General features: G+C 36.4%; 1 protein-coding gene across 2 annotated transcripts in view; it reads left to right on the top strand.

Moving 5' to 3' along the window:
* The window catches only part of EYS (eyes shut homolog), a 264828-nt gene extending 249206 nt beyond the window's left edge, over window positions 1–15622 (top strand). Inside the window, exons 5-6 of one of the 2 annotated variants that reach the window (XM_045070410.1) lie at window positions 12743–12963; window positions 15241–15622. In XM_045070410.1, coding sequence (XP_044926345.1) covers window positions 12743–12963; window positions 15241–15265 — 246 coding nt within the window. In that variant the 3' untranslated portion in view covers window positions 15266–15622. Of the gene's footprint in view, window positions 1–12742; window positions 12964–15240 lie in introns of those variants that run through there. The other variant, XM_045070411.1, reaches the window with a different exon arrangement.
* Window positions 15623–16783: the final 1161 nt, after the last annotated feature.

Raw genomic sequence — 16783 nt, forward strand, 5'->3', positions numbered from 1 at the left:
CTTTCTCTGATTGACTTATTTCACTCAGGATTATACCCTCTAGTTCCATCCACATTGTTGCAAGTGGCAATGTTTCATTTCTTTTGATGGCTGCATAGTATTCCATTGTATATACATATACCACTTCTTCTTTATCAGTTCCTCTGTTGATGGACATCTAGGTTCTTTCCATAGTTTGGCTATTGTGGACATTGCTGCTATAAACATTCGGATGCACATGCCTCTTCAGATCACTGCATTTGTATCTTTAGGGTAAATACCCAGTAGTGTGATATGCTGGGTCCTAGGGTAGCTCTGTTTTCAACTTTCTGAGGAACCTCTATGCTGTTTTCCAGAGTGGTTGCAACAGCTTGCATTCCACCAACAGTACAGGAGGATTCCCCTTTCTCCACATCCTCACCAGCATCTGTCTTTTCCTGACTTGTTGATTTTAGCCATTCTGATTGGTATAAGGTGATATCTCATCGTAGTTTTGACTTGTATTTCCCTGATGCTGAGTGATGTGGAGCACTTTTTCATGTGTCTGCTGGCCATCTAGATGTCTTCTTTGCAGAAATGTCTGTTCATGTCTTCTGCCCATTTCTTGATTAGATTATTTGTTCTTTGTGTGTTCAGTTTAATAAGTTCTTTATAGATTTTGGATACTAACCCTTTATCTGATATGTCATTTGAAAATATCTTCTCCCATTCTGTCAGTTGTCTTTTGGTTTTGTTGACTGTTTCCTTTGCTGTGCAAAAGCTTTTGATCTTAATGAAGTCCCAATAGTTCATTTTGGCCCTTGTTCCCCTTGCCTTTGGCGATGTTTCTAGGAAGAAGTTGCTGCGGCTCAAGTCAAAGAGGTTGTTGCCTGTGTTCTCCTCAAGGATTTTGATGGATTTCTATCTCACATTGAGGTCCTTCATCCATTTTGAGTCTATTTTTGTATGTGGTGTAAGTAAATGGTCCACTTTCATTTTTCTGTATATGGCTGTCCAGTTTTCCCAACACCATTTGTTGAAGAGACTGTCTTTTTTCCATTGGACATTCTTTCCTGCTTCGTCAAAGATTAGTTGACTATAGAATTAAGGGCTTATTTCTAGGCTCTCTATTCTGTTCCATTGATCTATATGTCTGTTTTTCTGCCAGTACCATACTATCTTGATGATTACAGCTTTATAATAAAGCTTGAAATCTGGAATTGCGATGCCACCAATTGGCTTTCTTTTTCAACATTCCTCTATTTGATGTCTTATCTGGTTCCATATAAATTTTAAGATTATTTTTTCCATTTCTTTGAAAAAAATTAATGGTATTTTGATAGGGATTGCATTAAATGTATAGATCATTTTAGGTAGCATAGATATTTTCACAATATTTGTTCTTCCAATCCATGAGCATGGAACATTTTTCCATTCATTTGTGTTTTCCTCCATTTCTTTCAAAAGTACTTTATAGTTTTCTGAGTACAGATTCTTTGTCTCTTTGGTTAGGTTTATTCCTAGGTATCTTATGGTTTGGGGTACAATTGTAATGGGATTGACTCCTTAATTTCTCTTTTTTCTGTCTTCTTATTGATGTATAGAAATGAAACTGATTTCTGTGCATTGATTTTATATCCTGGCACCTTACTGAATTCCTGTACAAGTTCTAGCAGTTTTGGAGTGAAGTCTTTTGGATTTTCCACATAAAGTATCATATCATCTGCAAAGATGAGAGTTTGACTTCTTCTTTGCCAGTTTGGATGCCTTTAATTTTTTTTCTGTTTTCTGATTGCTGAGGCTAGGACTCCTAGTACTATGTTGAATAGCAGTGGTGATCATGGACATCCCTGCTGTGTTCCTGACCTTAGAGGAAAACCTCTCAGTTTTTCTCCATTGAGAATGATTGTTGCTGTGGGTTTTTCGTAGATGGCTTTGATGATATTGAGGTATGTATCCTCTATCCCTACACTTTGGAGAGTTTTGATCAATAAAGGATGCTGTACTTTGTCAGATGGTTTTTCAGCATCTATTGATCTATTGAACCATCTATGGTTCTTGTTCTTGCTTTTATTAATGTATTGTATCACATTGATTGATTTGTGGATGTTGAACTAACCTTGCAGCCTAGGAATAAATCCCAATTGGTCATGCTGAATATGCCTTTTAATGTACTGTTGGATCCTATTTGCTAGTATTTTGGTGAGAATTTTCACATCTGTGTTCATCAAGGATATTGGTCTGTAATTCTCTTTTTTGATGGGATCTTTCTTTGTCTGGTTTTGCAGTCAAGGTAATGCTGACCTCATAAAATGAGTTTGGAAGTTTTCCTTCCATTTCTATTTTTTGGAACAGTTTCAGGAGAATAGGAATTAATTCTTCTTTAAATGTTTGGTAGAATTCTCCTGGGAAGCCCTCTGGCCCTGGGCTCTCGTTTGTTGGGAGAGTTTTGATGACTGCTTCAATCTCCTTTCTGGTTATGGGTCTGTTCAGGTTTTCTGTTTCTTCCTGGTTCAATTTCAGTAGTTTATATGTCTCTAGGAATGCATCCATTTCTTACAGATTGTCAAATTTGCTAGCGTATAGTTGCTCATAATATGTTCCTATAATTGTTTGCATTTCTTTGGTGTTGGTTGTGCTGTCTCCTCTTTCATTCATGGTTTTATTTTATGTGAGACCTTTCTCTCTTCTTTATGATAATTCTGGCCAGGGGTTTATCAATCTTATTAATTCTTTCAAAGAACCAGCTCCTAGTTTCATTGATTTGTTCCACTATTCTTTTGGTTTCTATTTCATTGATTTCTGCTCTGATCTTATTTCTCTTCTCCTGCTAATTTAGGCTTTCTTTGCCGTTCTTTCTCCTGCTCCTTTAGGAGTACGGTTAGGTTCTGTACTTGAGACCTTTCTTGTTTCTTGAGAAAGGCTTATATCGCTGTATATTTTCCTCTCAGGACTGCCTTTGCTGTGTCCCACAGATTTTGAACAGTTGTGTTTTCATTATCATTTGTTTCCATGATTTTTTTTCAATTCTTCTTTAATTTCCTGGTTGACCCATTCATTCTTTAGTAGGATGCTCTTTAGTCTCCATGTATTTGAGTTCTTTACAACTTTCCTCTTGTGATTGAGTTCTAGCTTCAGAGCATTGTGGTCTGAAAATATGCAGGGAATGATCCCAATCTTCTGGTGCCAGTTGAGACCTGATTTATGACCCAGGATGTGATCTATTCTGGAGAATCTTCCATGTGCACTAGAGAAGAATATGTATTCTGTTGATTTGGGATGGAATGTTCTGAATATATCTATGATGTCCGTCTGCTACAGTGTGTTATTTAAAGCCTTTATTTCCTTATTGATCTTTTGCTTGGATGATCTGTCCATTTCAGTGAGTGGGCTGTTAAAGTCCACTACTATTATTGTATTATTGTCGATGTGTTTCTTTGATTTTGTTATTAATTGGTTTATGTACTTGGCTGCTCTCATGTTAGGGGCATAGATATTTAAAATTGTTAGATCTTCTTGTTGGACAGACCCTTTAAGTATGATATGGTGTCCTTCCTCATCTTATTATAGTCTTTGGCTTAAAATCTAATTGATCTGATATAAGGATTGCCATCCCAGCTTTATTTTGATGTCCATTAGCATGGTAAATTATTTTCCACCCCCTCACTTTAAATCTGGAAGTGTCTTTGGGTCTAAAATGAGTTTCATGTAGAAAGCATATTGTTGGGTTTTGTTTTTTTTATCCATTCTAATACCCTGTGTCTTTTGATAGGGGCATTTAGACCATTTACATTCAGGGTAACTATTGAGAGATATGAATTTAGTGTCATTGTATTGCCTATAAGGTGACTGTTACTGTATATTGTCTTTGTTCCTTTCTGGTCTACTACTTTTAGGCTCTCTCTTTGTTTAGAGAACCCCTTTCAATATTTCCTGTAGGACTGGTTTGGTGTTCACAAATTCTTTTAGTTTTTGTTTGTCCTGGAAGCTTTTTATCTCCCCTCTTTTCAATGACAGCCTAGCTGGATATAGTACAATTGGCTGCTTATATTTCACGTTTAGTGCTCTCTATATATCATGGCAGTTCTTTCTGGCCTGCGCGGTCTCTGTGGATAAGTCTGCTGCCAATCTAATATTTTTACCATGTATGTTACAGACTTCTTGTCCCAAGCTGCTTCCAGGATTTTCTCTTTTTCACTAAAACTTGTAAGTTTTACTATTTGATGACAGGGTGTGGACCTATTTTTATTGATGTTGAGGGGCTCCTCAGTGCCCCCTGGATTTTGATGTTTGTTTCCTTTGCCGTATTAGGGAAATTCTCTACAATAATTCACTCCAATATACCTTCTTACCCCCCCCATCTTTCTTCTTCTTCTGGAATCCCAATTATTATAATATTGTTTCGTCATATGGTATTACTTATATCTTGAATTCTCCCCTCATGGTCCAGTATTTGTTTGTCTCTCTTTTGCTCAGCTTCTTTATTCTCCATCATTTGGTCTTCTATATCACTAATTCTCTCTTCTGCCTCATTTATCCTAGCAGTTAGAGCCTCCATTTTTTATTACAACTCATAATAGCTCTTTTGATTTCAGCTTTAGATTTTATTACTCCAGAAGGGTTTCTATGATACCTTCCATACCTTTTTCAAGCCCAGCCAGCACCTTGAGAATAATCATTGTGAACTCTAGACATACTACCAATGTCCAGATTGATTAGGTCCCTAGCTTTTGTACTGCCTCTTGTTCTTTTTTTTTTTTTTTTGTGGTGAGTTTTTCTGTCTTGTCATTTTATCCAGATAATAATATGTGAACTAGAGAATAAAATGCTAAAAAGGTGGCAAAGACACCAGAAAAATACACGCTAACCAAATCAGAAGAGACCCCAAATTGGGGGAAGAAGAAAGGAGGTAAAAAGAAGTTCAAAAAAAATTTTTTTAATAAAAAAATATATTTTTATAATATATATTTTTTCATATAAATATGTGTATTTTATACACACACACACACACACACACACACACTAGACTGGTGAATAGAACAGACCCACCCACTTGATTTTGGGCATATTTTGGTCTCTTAAAAATTAAAATTTTTTTAATTAAAAAATATATATTTCTTACAATATATATTTTTTCATATAAATATGTGTATTTTATACACACACACACACACTAGACTGGTGAATAGAACAGACCCACCCACTTGATTTTGGGCATATTTTGGTCTCTTGGTCCCAAAATTTTAAAGAAAGAAAAACTTAGGGGAACCTGGGTGGCTCAGTGGGTTAATCCTCTGCCTTCCGCTCAGGTCATGATCTCAGGGTCCTGGCATCAAGCCCCACATCAGACTTTCTGCTCAGTTGGGAGCCTGCTTCCCCGTCTCTCTCTGCCTACTTGTGATCTCTCTCTGTCTCTGTCTAATTAATAAAGAAAATCTTTAAAAAAAAGAAAAATATATATTTATAAAAAACACAAAAACACAAGATATATATAAAACACAAAAATAAGGGTAAACACATTGAAGGGATGGAATATGACTGTAAAGATGAAATTTTTAAAAATTCTATAAAAGGAATTGATAAGATAAATTGATTAGAAAAAGAAAGAAAAAGAAAGTGGGGAGAATTTGCTCAGGCTGGAGACTAGAACAAACCCCTGTGCTAGATTTAGGGTATATTTTGATCTATTAGAAGAAATTGTATCCCAAAAGTTTTTAGAAGAAAAAACTCTGAAAATAAAGTTAGATACAATGAAGGATAAAATATGACTGTAATAATGAAGGTTTAAAAAGATTTTTTTTTTAGAAAGGTATTGTTAAGATAAACTAATTAAAAAATGTTAAAAGAGGAAAGAGGAAAAGTTAAGAAAAATTAGAATAAGAAAAAAATAAAATTAAAACATTTAATTAACTTTGCAAGACTAAGGAATCATTTGGAGAAAGCCATGAATTCCATGCTTTGCTTTCCCCTCCTCTGGAATTCTGCTGTTCTCCTTGATCAGTGAGCTTGGTCTTGGCTGGATGTTCTTGCTGATCTTCTGGAGGAGGGGCCTGTTGCAGTGATTCTCAAATGTCTTTGCCCGAGGTAGAATTGCACCACTCTTGCCAGAAGCCGGGCTAAGTAATCTGCTCAGGTTCGCTCTTGGAGCTTTTATTCCCTGTATGCTTTCCGTAGAGCTCTGGAGGATGGGAATAAAAATGGCCTCCCAATCTCCAGCCCAGAGGAGCCAAGTGCTCAGGGCCACATTCCTCAGTGTGCCCTCAGAGAAAAGCTGTCAATCACTCCTGTTTCCCTGGTCTCCGGAAGTGCTCTGAGCTCACCTGCCCTGTGACCAAGCATTTCTGTCTCTGGCACATGACCCTGTTTGGAGTCTCCAAACCCAGCAGATTTCTGCCACTCTGCTCTTTGGAAGATGAAGGTGAGTCTCCTCGAATGTGCCACTTGTGGGGTCCCTGACCCCACAGATCACAGTGGCCTGACCTTGCCACAGATCACAGTTTAAGGTAACCCCAAGATGAGAGCTCACTCTCACTGATGTCATCTCAGTCTGCTACTCCTCCGCCATCTTGACTCCTCCTCTCAGTCACTTTATATTTTTTGATTGAGAGTTACTCCATTTACATAGAAAGTAATCATTGGTAAGTAAGGAGTTATTCTTTCCATTTCAGTGTTTTCTATCTTATAGCTTTTTTATCCCTCTTTTTCTCCCTTGCGCTCTTCCTTTGTGTTTCACTGATTTTTGTATACACGTGTGTATGAGACATACTTTGATGCCTTTGTCATTTTTTTGTATCTTTCATATACTCTATATTTGTGGTTCTCATAGAGCTGACTTTGAACATCTTACAATTATAATAATATATTTGAAGCTAATAGCAACTTCAGCTGCTCTAATCTTCAAGGTTTTTTTACCTTTTTTTTTACTTCTTTTACTTTTTTTTTTACTTCTTTTACTTTTTTTTTTACTTTTACTTCTTCCCTCTCTACACTTAATGATTGATCTCACATTTACACCTTTTTTTTATATTGTGCATACATTGACACGTCTTATAGTTAAAATGTTTTTACACTTTTTATCTTTTAACTTTTATACAAGAATGACAAGTGATGTATGCCCCACCATGACAGTATTGTATTCTATATTTGTTTATATATCCACCCTTATTAATAAGATTTATATTTTCATATGCTTTTATATTGCTGTTTAGAGTCCTTTCATTTCACCTTGAAGGACTCCCTTTAGCATTTCCTGTAATGTAGATCTACTAGTGATAAGCTTCCCCAGCTTTAGTTTATTTGGCAAAGTCTATATCTGTCCGTTTTTAAAAGACAGTTTTGCCAGGTATAGTGATCTTGTTTGGCAGAGTTTTTTTTCCTTTTAGTTTTGAGCACTTTGAATATATCATCCCAGTCCCTCTGGCCTTGAAGATTTCTGGCAAGAAATTCATTGATAGCCTGATAGGGACTCCTTTTATGTGGTGAGTCACTTTTTTTTTTTTTTCCTGCTCTGTTTTCTCTATCTTTGACTTTTCACAATTTGATTATGTGTCTTGGTGTGGACTTCTTTGAGTTCTTTCTTGTGGCAGTTTTTTGGGCTTCTTAAATCTGGTTGTACATTTTTTCCCCTAAATTTGTGAAATTTTCAGTCATTAATGTCTTTCTTTTTCAATACAGCAATGTTTATCTTCATTCCAACTGAAAGAATCAAATAAGAAAATACTTAAATAAGAAAAGTTAAAATTCTCATGTTTATTAAGTCATCATATCTTCAAGTAAGGATTCTATCCCTCTCTCTCTTCTTCTGATAGTCCCCTAATGCATATATTGATTCATTTCATAATGTCTTATAAGTTCCTTAGGCTTTCCTCACTCTTTTTCAATCTTTTTTTTCTTTTTAATCCTCTAACTCAATAATTTCAAAGAAACCTGTCTTTGATTTTGCTTATTTCTTTCTTCTGCTTGATCAAATCTTTTGATGAATCCCTCTAGTGATTTTCTCAATTTAGTTTTGTATCTTCAGCTCCAAAACTTCTTGGTGATTCTTTATTGTTTTTTCTCTTTGTTGATATTCTCATTTTCTTCATGCTTCATTTTCCTGAACTCATTCAGGATCTTCGTGACAGCTTTTTAAAAATTCTTTTGTCAGGTACTTCAATTTCTTTAGGGTTGGTTGCTGGAGATTTATTCTGTCCCTTTCATTTTTTTCCTGTACCTTTTTAAATTCATAATGGGATCTACACATTTGAAAAAAACAGACATCTCTCCCAGTCTTTATGGACTTGTTCTGTATAAGAAAGGACCTTCATCAATCAGCCCAGCTGTGCTGATCTGGACAACCAGATTTAAGAAGCCCAAAGTCTCCCAGCCCAGAGTCTGGGAACCTCTCAAACCTTTATGTGGATACATCTTCTGTGGACTGGTGTGTGTAAATTCCCCATTATAAGAATTTGCCAGTTTCTTTTTTCAGGCAGTCGTAGTACTTTGCTCCCTCTGGTCTGTCTACATTTCTGCAGTTTCTCTGGAGTTGCCACAAGCTACCCAGTTCTCTTTTGTTCTCAGCAGTCCCAGAGTTCTTAGGATATATGGGTCATGTCAAAGTTCCAAGTCAGGCAAAATAGAAACCCGGCCCTCCAGAAGTCCATAGAAAACCCAGAATATTGGAAGCATGTTCTACTCTTCTCCACTCCACCCCCTTGCTCTGGCCCCAGTAAGAGGCCACAAAATCATATCAGCCTCAGTCTGCTACATCAGTGGTCCTCTGGAACAGCAAAATACCATCCAGCCATCTTTTGTTTTCAGTGATGGCCAGACATCTACATAGTAAGATGTCCTGTCAGTACTCCAAGACAGAAGAAACAAACTTATTCTTCAGTCAGCCCCCTGAAAAGCCATCATTTTGGATGCACAGTTCAACTCTTTCCATTGTGAGGGAGAAGTCAGAAGTTAAGGAGGTTTCACCCACCCTTCCTAGTGAGCTGCAGGACATGTTTATGGTGAGTGAGTGCATGCTAGTCCAAAACTTTGTCTTTGTTCTCAGTAGCCACCAACCTGGCACACTTTCTTATCAGCACTTAGATTCAGGCAAGACAAAAGCTAGTCCCTTGGGCAGGCCCTGAAAAGTCTGCACTTAGTATATATGTTTCAGTCTTCTATTTCCCTCCCCAGAATGAAACTGGGAGCTGGATGTTTTCTTCCAGTTATGCTTCACTGAGTCTGGGGGGAAACTTTGGCCAGTGTCACAGATTTTCCTACCATCTTCGATACAGCTGGTTTCATATTCACCTAGGGTAAAAGTGCTTCTTAACTCAATCTACTCATTTCTCACAGAAGCATTTGGTTTGTGTATTGTTGTTGAATTAGTGTTTCCCTAAGAGAAGAAATATCTGGAGCTTTTTATTTGGCCATCTTGCTGATTGGTATACTGAATTTTCTAATATTTCATTTCCTTGTGATTCCATTCCCCCAGATTACATTAAATTTCCTTACAGACAAGAATAATCCCATATCCTTTTTTTTTCTGGGTATTTCCACTTTCCTATATAACTGTGCTCACAGGGTAGCAACTCAGTTCATTGATTGTTTCAATAAAGTTCACTTCCTTCTTTGACAAAGTAAGGAGATACTATTTTGAGAACATTCCCTAACCTAAAAAGCCTTAAGAATCAAAGATTTAACTGTAAAGTATGGGACCAGTGAGGATTTCATTACTATTTATCAAATGTTAAAAAAAGAAAAACAAACAAACAAACAAAAAACCTCTTTGTTTAAGCTACTTGATATTAATCTCGTAAGAAATTCAAGAACTTCCATATAAGCACTACTCATCACTCAATACTATATATACTAAATATAGAAAGCTATATTAGAATTAAAGCCATATTAATATTCTTTTTTGAGTGGTATCCAGTGACAACCTCCCATATGCTGAATCTAGCAAAACAGCAAGGTTCTATGGCAGCATAAAGTGGAAGAGGCCTAGAAAATAAGTAAGAAACTGTAAAAAAAACAAAATAGTATTAAGTTTCTTGAATAAGGTGATTTGTAACAAACTTACATTAAACCACCTATTTGTAAGACACTGCTGTGGACTCTAAGAGAATCCCAAGATGACCATTTTGGAGGTCCTGTCCTAAAGGGATAAAAATATAAAAGAGACTCTAAGATCACAGATTATTATACTATTGGAGGGGAGGAGAGAGAAAGAGATCTTCTAACTGCAAAGAGATGAAGGATTGAGATATATACTTGTTCTGCCTTTTGATCCCCTTTGATTTAATGCCTCTAAATTTTTAGAAATTTTAGACAAATCATATGTAAGAAGTTATTTAAATAATCCTTCTTCCCAAACACCTTAGCCAACATCTCTTATTCATCCCTATTCTAAGACTTGATGTTTTCTGATTTTGAATTTGTCTGCATACATTTCAGAAAATATTAAAAACAAAAATTTGGCATCAACACCCAAAAGTCAATTCATTTCAATTATAAGTCATCATATTCTTGGCTAAAGACAAGTACACTCCAATAGTTATCTTAAGTAAAAAGTACATTAGAGTTACCTTCCTATTAACATAAAAGTTATTTAATTTCAGACATATTTAAGGCTGTAAAACTAAACATTGAATCAAGATACCATTACAGAAATGCAGGTAGACTCCAGTGTCCAAATTCAAATTAAAACAGAATTAAAAAGAGATAAAGCAGCTTCTTATCTGTCTCCACTTCTGGTTTTTAGAAGTTTCTTCCTTTTTGCCTCTCTTCTTATTTTATTCCCACATTTTATAAAAGAGCAACTATATTCTTCCTTTAAAGAGAAAACTCTGAGAGGAAAGGGAATGTTCATTTCACCTAGTCATTTGTGGAGTCCTTTTCCCTCAGTCACCATTCATATTCTTCATTATCTTCTTGATCCCTCCTTGATTATCCATGTCTGTTCTCTGTGGTTTTATCTTGTAAGATCATATCTTGATGTCAGACTCTATTCTCCATAGTCTGATTCACAAGAAGTTATTAGAAAAGACTTATTTTAAAGACCTGTCTCCTTAGGAATGATTATACACACAAAAGGCAGCTCTTGGATAATTAAGAGTCTGGGGATAGAGGACGTCAACCATTTTAATGGTTATCTATGTGCAGTCAACGGCAGCAGCTTTTTTAGACATTTCAGGACTCTAGCTAAGCTTGAGCCTCAGATCAGAAGAAATACAAGAGCCATCTACTTCATTGTTTGGGTGTTTTTTAATGGTCTAATAAATCATAGATAACTGTATAGACTTCCCCTCAGATCTGCCTACTGCTGACAGAAGAAGAGGATATTCTTCCATCCTCTATCAGTTTTGTGCTAAAACAGCACACTTGTCAAAGCTGTGAGAGGGTTTGCTGTTCCAGGTGTGTGATCAATACACAAAGATGTCAGAGATCCTCGGTGAGAGAGGGTCATGGCCTTGGAAGCGCTGAGTCTGCAAGTTTGTGATAGATCCCAGATTGCATTAGCAGTGAGTCACATACCTTAAATGATAAAAGGAATTCTGCAATAGTTTGTTAGAATAATTAGTATAAATGGGCTAACATATGAGAAAGGATGTGAAAACAAACAGACATATTCCTGTGCTGCATGCGTACTCAATACACCTTGAGACGTCTGCACCACGATGCCCAAAGTTAGTCATCTTCTGGATAACTACATAGCTGAATCTTTTATAGAATACATATACATAAAATTAAGAATGCCTTCAGGAGCAGAACTCGAGTCACTAAAAAAGAACAAGAGTTCAAATAATAGAGTTAGTTTGATCTATTATGGGTCGTGGAGATGCTTTGAATGTTCCTAGAATTGAACACGCTTCTGTTCCCTAAAAGCACATTTGCATCAAACCGGAACGTATTAGTGTAAACATTAAGTGGCATTACTAAGCATTTCCCAGCCTCTCCTCCCCTTAGAGCCCTAATTTAATTATTTGGCCCTAGTTTTAGAATTCTTGCAATGATAAGTTTTCCAATTTAGTGTATCTGTAATGTCAATGTAAATATTTTTCAGCTATCAGTTTGGAGTGCTTGAATGTGTTTTGGGGATAAGGACATCAGAGACATAACATGCAGAAATGCTGCTGCATGCACCTTTCATATGCCAAAAGCCCTGAAGATCAGGGTGTCATTACCAGTTCATCCAGAATTCTTTTGTAACTCATAAATTCCTGTTGGGGAAGCTACATTTTATATACATATAAATGATGAAAATTCAATTTATATGTTATTGAAGGGTAGGAAGAAAGATTAAGTCACAGTTTACTTTGTGCCAGTGGTTATATTGTCATTCTGGTCAGTGAGTAAACTCTGTTTCCAAGTAAGGTCATATTCTGAGCTACTGAGTGTTACAACATCCACATATGAATTTGGGGGAACACAATTCAGTCCCTAACAATAGTTAATTAACAGGCTCTATTTTCTTTCTCTGCCATTTGGTGATATTCACATTAAAATGCAAACACTTGAGTTCCAAAATACATTTCAGAGTAATAAATCAGCAAGTTTTTTTGAATGCTCTTTATTTTTTACTGTTTTATTAGATATTGTGAGAGATATAAAAGAAATGTAAAATAAGGGCCCTTTTCAAAAGTAACATCCTACTACCTAGTAGAGATGACAAAAGTAAGCAACAATTACAACCTGTTTTACACAGAAAAGTACATTAAAACATGCATTATAGAACAGAGCATTCTAGGTCTTTGTCATATAATCTGCCCATACCTTATAAGATGTTTTCTTGGTGTTGTTTTTCCTACAGGTACATTTTGAATCAATGTTTCTTGGCCATATCCCAGCGAATATTAAGATCCATAAGAAAGCAGGTCACATTTATGGCTTCAAAGGCTGCATTCAAGAGCTTCAAGTAAACAACAAAGAATTCTTCATCGCTGATGACGCACTGCGTGGAAAGAACATTGAGAACTGTCATTTCCCATGGTGTGCTCACCATCTATGCCACAACAATGGCACCTGCATCAGGTTAGTTTTAGTCTGTTGCTCTCCACCCTATATTCCATGATTCCAGGTACTTAAACAGAAACCAGTAGCATTTTCACCTGGTGATAAAAAAGAAAGGTATGGATTTCTAAGTTTGAATATGCATCACCTAGGTCACGCACACATGTGGTGAATACTCGTTTGTTTGTTCAAAGAAATTTATATATTGTGACTTCAATGTCAAGAAGTACCTGACCTCTGAAAATAACTAGGTGACTGGACCTGGTTTTGGCAATTTCAAATAACGTGTTTGGCAATTTCAGATGGATCCAAACATAATTTTACTAATGGGCTCTGCTTTGGGGATATATGAATGACAGATTTTTATTCATTGATAATGGTTTTGATGCATTCATTTTTATTGTGATTTTCTTTTTTTTGCTTCATCTTCGGAAAACAAAAGATCTACTTAGATCTCTGAGATTAAAGATGGAGAAGAATGCTTACATCAGCTTCTTTTTATTTGCAATCTTTATGTCAAGGAGGAAAAAGCCTATATACCTTATTTTTCTTGAAATAAAGATTCATCTTGCCTATAAGCTGAAGAAGATTTTAATGAAAATTACTCTCTGCTCCACTAAAATGTCTTAGGTTAATCAACCCTGAGGGAGTCTCATTTGGACAGTGTAGAACATATTCCCAAATTTCTTTAGTCCTCTGAGAAATCTTTATTTCAGGGCTACAAATAATGACAGAGAGGATGCTAAAACACATACAGATTATATAAATTCAAGTCAAGGAAAAATTGACCAAAACTCACTCACAGGAAATATCTTAATTAATTCACCTCAGCATTTCTAAGGGGCAAGCTATCAAGTAGTTAATAACTTCACAAAAGTAAATTTCTATATGCGTAGTGTTGGAAGGAAAAAAATTTTATCAATAGAGTAGGATAAGAAATTGGAGGCAGAGACGGGCTCTGAAAATAATCACTGGAATAGGAAATGAAAAATGAGAAAGAACCAAATGGCAAAGACAAGGAACAGAGGAATGGACAGGTATGATAAAGTCAAGGTGATATATTTACCAAACAATCACAGGCGCCCCCAACAGATGAAGTTTTAAAGGACTTTAAATAGTGAACTTTGAGTTTGACTGAAGATATCTTCCCTGGCCATGGTTATTTTTCTAAAGGAATCAAAACCAAGGCCTTATTTAATAAATATTCTGCTTTATCATGAACTCACCAAAGGCAATTTTTTTTAAAGATATAATAAGACAAAAATTACCCAACAAGATAAACTTCAGAACCTTGAAGGAAAATGAATTTTTGTGTAATCAAGTGAAATAGAAACGGGAAAAATGCTTCTCCTACAGAGTTTCTAATGTCTGAAATATTTGTACCTTTCAGCCTAAATAAATATTGTCAATGAGGCTTTACCAGTGATATAATTATAAAAGTGACAGCAATTATGTTTTCTCCCTTTCTATATGTGGTAAGCAGACTCTAACATAGTCCTCATCATCCCCTCTTCTTAAGTGTAGACAGGATCTGTGATTTCCTTTTAACCAATAGAATAATCAGTACCATACAGCGATGAGATGTCACTCCCATGATTAGGTTACATAAGATTGTTGGCTGCATCTTGCAAGGAGACTTCTCTTGCTGACTTTGATAAAGCACGAAGCAATTTGGGGAAGGTCCATGTAACATGGCTCTGGGAACAGCCTCCAGCCAACCACCAGCAAGGAGCTGAGGGTGGCCTCTAGCTGACAGCCAGTAAATACTGAAGCCTTCAGTTCTACAACTGCTAGAAATTAAATTTTACCAACAACCAAGTGAGCTTGGGAGTAGGTCCTTCCCCTGTTGAAACTTGAATAAGACCCCAACCTGAACAACACTGTGATTGAAGCTTGTGAGACTTATACAGAGGATGAGTTAAGCCTTACCCAAACTCTTGACTCACAAAAACAATAAAATAATAAATGTGTGTTGTTTTAAGCTGCTAATTTTGTGGTAACTTTGCTATGCAATAGAAAACAAATACACTCAAATTTTCTGTATAAGTGTCCACATCACCAACTCAGAGAAATAAGAGTTAGTTTTACTTTATAACAATAACTGTCTGAGATACTGTAAGCCAAATACAAGTTAAATAAAATAAAGCTCTTATTTTCATAAATTTGAGAACCTCATATTACTTCCGGTTTTATTTTTTATTTAATATGTATTTGAAAATGAAAGTAAAGATAATTATTCTAGAAAGATAAATATAATACTCCTAGGCTGATATATACCTTATTTGTTTATTCTCTTAGATTTATTTCAACAAACATCACCTAAGGACCAAATAAGGGCTAAGGAGTATGTGAAACAAAGATGTACATTTGAGACACCATGCTGCACATAGAAGCTTTCACTCTAGTATGGAAGCTTTATCAACTTGTTAAGCCTTAGAGTGAATTTTCCCACCCAAAAAAAGAAAAAAAAAATATATATATATAGTCTTCTGTTATATACATTATTCTGGCCTTCCCTATCCCTTCCTCAGTCTTTCAACCTCTCAACCCTACTCCAGGGAAATCCACTCAAATGTCAACTGATTCTGGCAATCACTATTTAAGGTCTTCCAGATCTGTATGTGCCTTTTATTGTTAGTGAAATGGAGACTTGCTGTCTGTTACCCAACAAATAAAACACTTCCTCACATTCTATGAACAACATGATTTCTATCTTGATTGCCAGTGCTGAACTGCCAAAACAACTCTTTGCCTTATTGTATCCAGGACATGCTGGTACGTGGCAACCATGATTTCCTTTCCAGCATCTCTTTATGCACACCAATACCATAATAACACTAGAGGTGGCTAGTTCCAAAATGACAACAAAAATAGACCTCTCTGGTGATGCAACATGGGTGGTGAAGGGGGTAGGAGAAGAATAAATGAAACAAGATGGGATTGGGAGGGAGACAAACCATAAGTGACTCTCAATCTCACAAAACAAACTGAGGGTTGCTGGGAGGAAGGGGGTTGGGAGAAGGGGGGTGGGGTTATGGACATTGGGGAGGGAATGTGCTATGGTGAGTGCTGTGAAGTGTGTAAACTTGGCGATTCACAGACCTGTACCCCTGGGGATAAAAATATATGTTTATAAAAAATAAAAAATTAAAAAAAAAATAGACTTCTCAGAGGATCATAAGAACAGCCCCTAGGAGGTCAAAAGTTTAACGTAAGAAGAGCACAGATAGCTATAGGACTAAAGGGAGGATGATCAGACCAGAATGGTATCTTCACTCTTCCTTGTCCTGTCTAAAAACACCCTTACCCAACCATAATAGAGCATTCTAGCAGTGCATGCAGCAACTCATAGGGAGAGCTAGAATATGTACTGAAGGAGGACTCCCAATGAGGCCTTGAGCAGCTTCAGTCCACAGAGAAGAACACAGACCAAAGAAGTAAGTCACAAAGAACCATGACCAACTCCCTGTCCTCAGCAGACACATACCCATACTTGGAATGCATGGAACAGTGTAAAGTTTTCCAACCAAGAAACCTGGAAAAACTCTACTACTGAGCCATATCTTGACTTGGACAAAATGGATCTGAACTAGCTTATGCCTTCTGCAGCTCACTTCCCATCTGTGTTTTTGGCTAAAGCCAAAGGTTATTTTCTTCGCCATGCTACTGCATCGTAAAATGGATCTCTCCAAGATCTTCCAAATTTTCTTCCAACCCTTCTCACACTTCGGGCCTGTCAGTGTGCTGTCTGACTTGATCTCACTCCTGAGCCTACTTACTCAGGCAGACTTCTAAACTCTCCTCTTCTTTTCTCCTGGTTTCCTGTTTGTTTGGTTTATAC

The sequence above is a fragment of the Mustela putorius genome, unplaced genomic scaffold (assembly GCF_011764305.1).
Source record: "Mustela putorius furo isolate JIRA1106 unplaced genomic scaffold, ASM1176430v1.1 tig00003969_pilon_pilon_pilon, whole genome shotgun sequence".
Taxonomy (NCBI): Eukaryota; Metazoa; Chordata; class Mammalia; order Carnivora; family Mustelidae; genus Mustela; species Mustela putorius.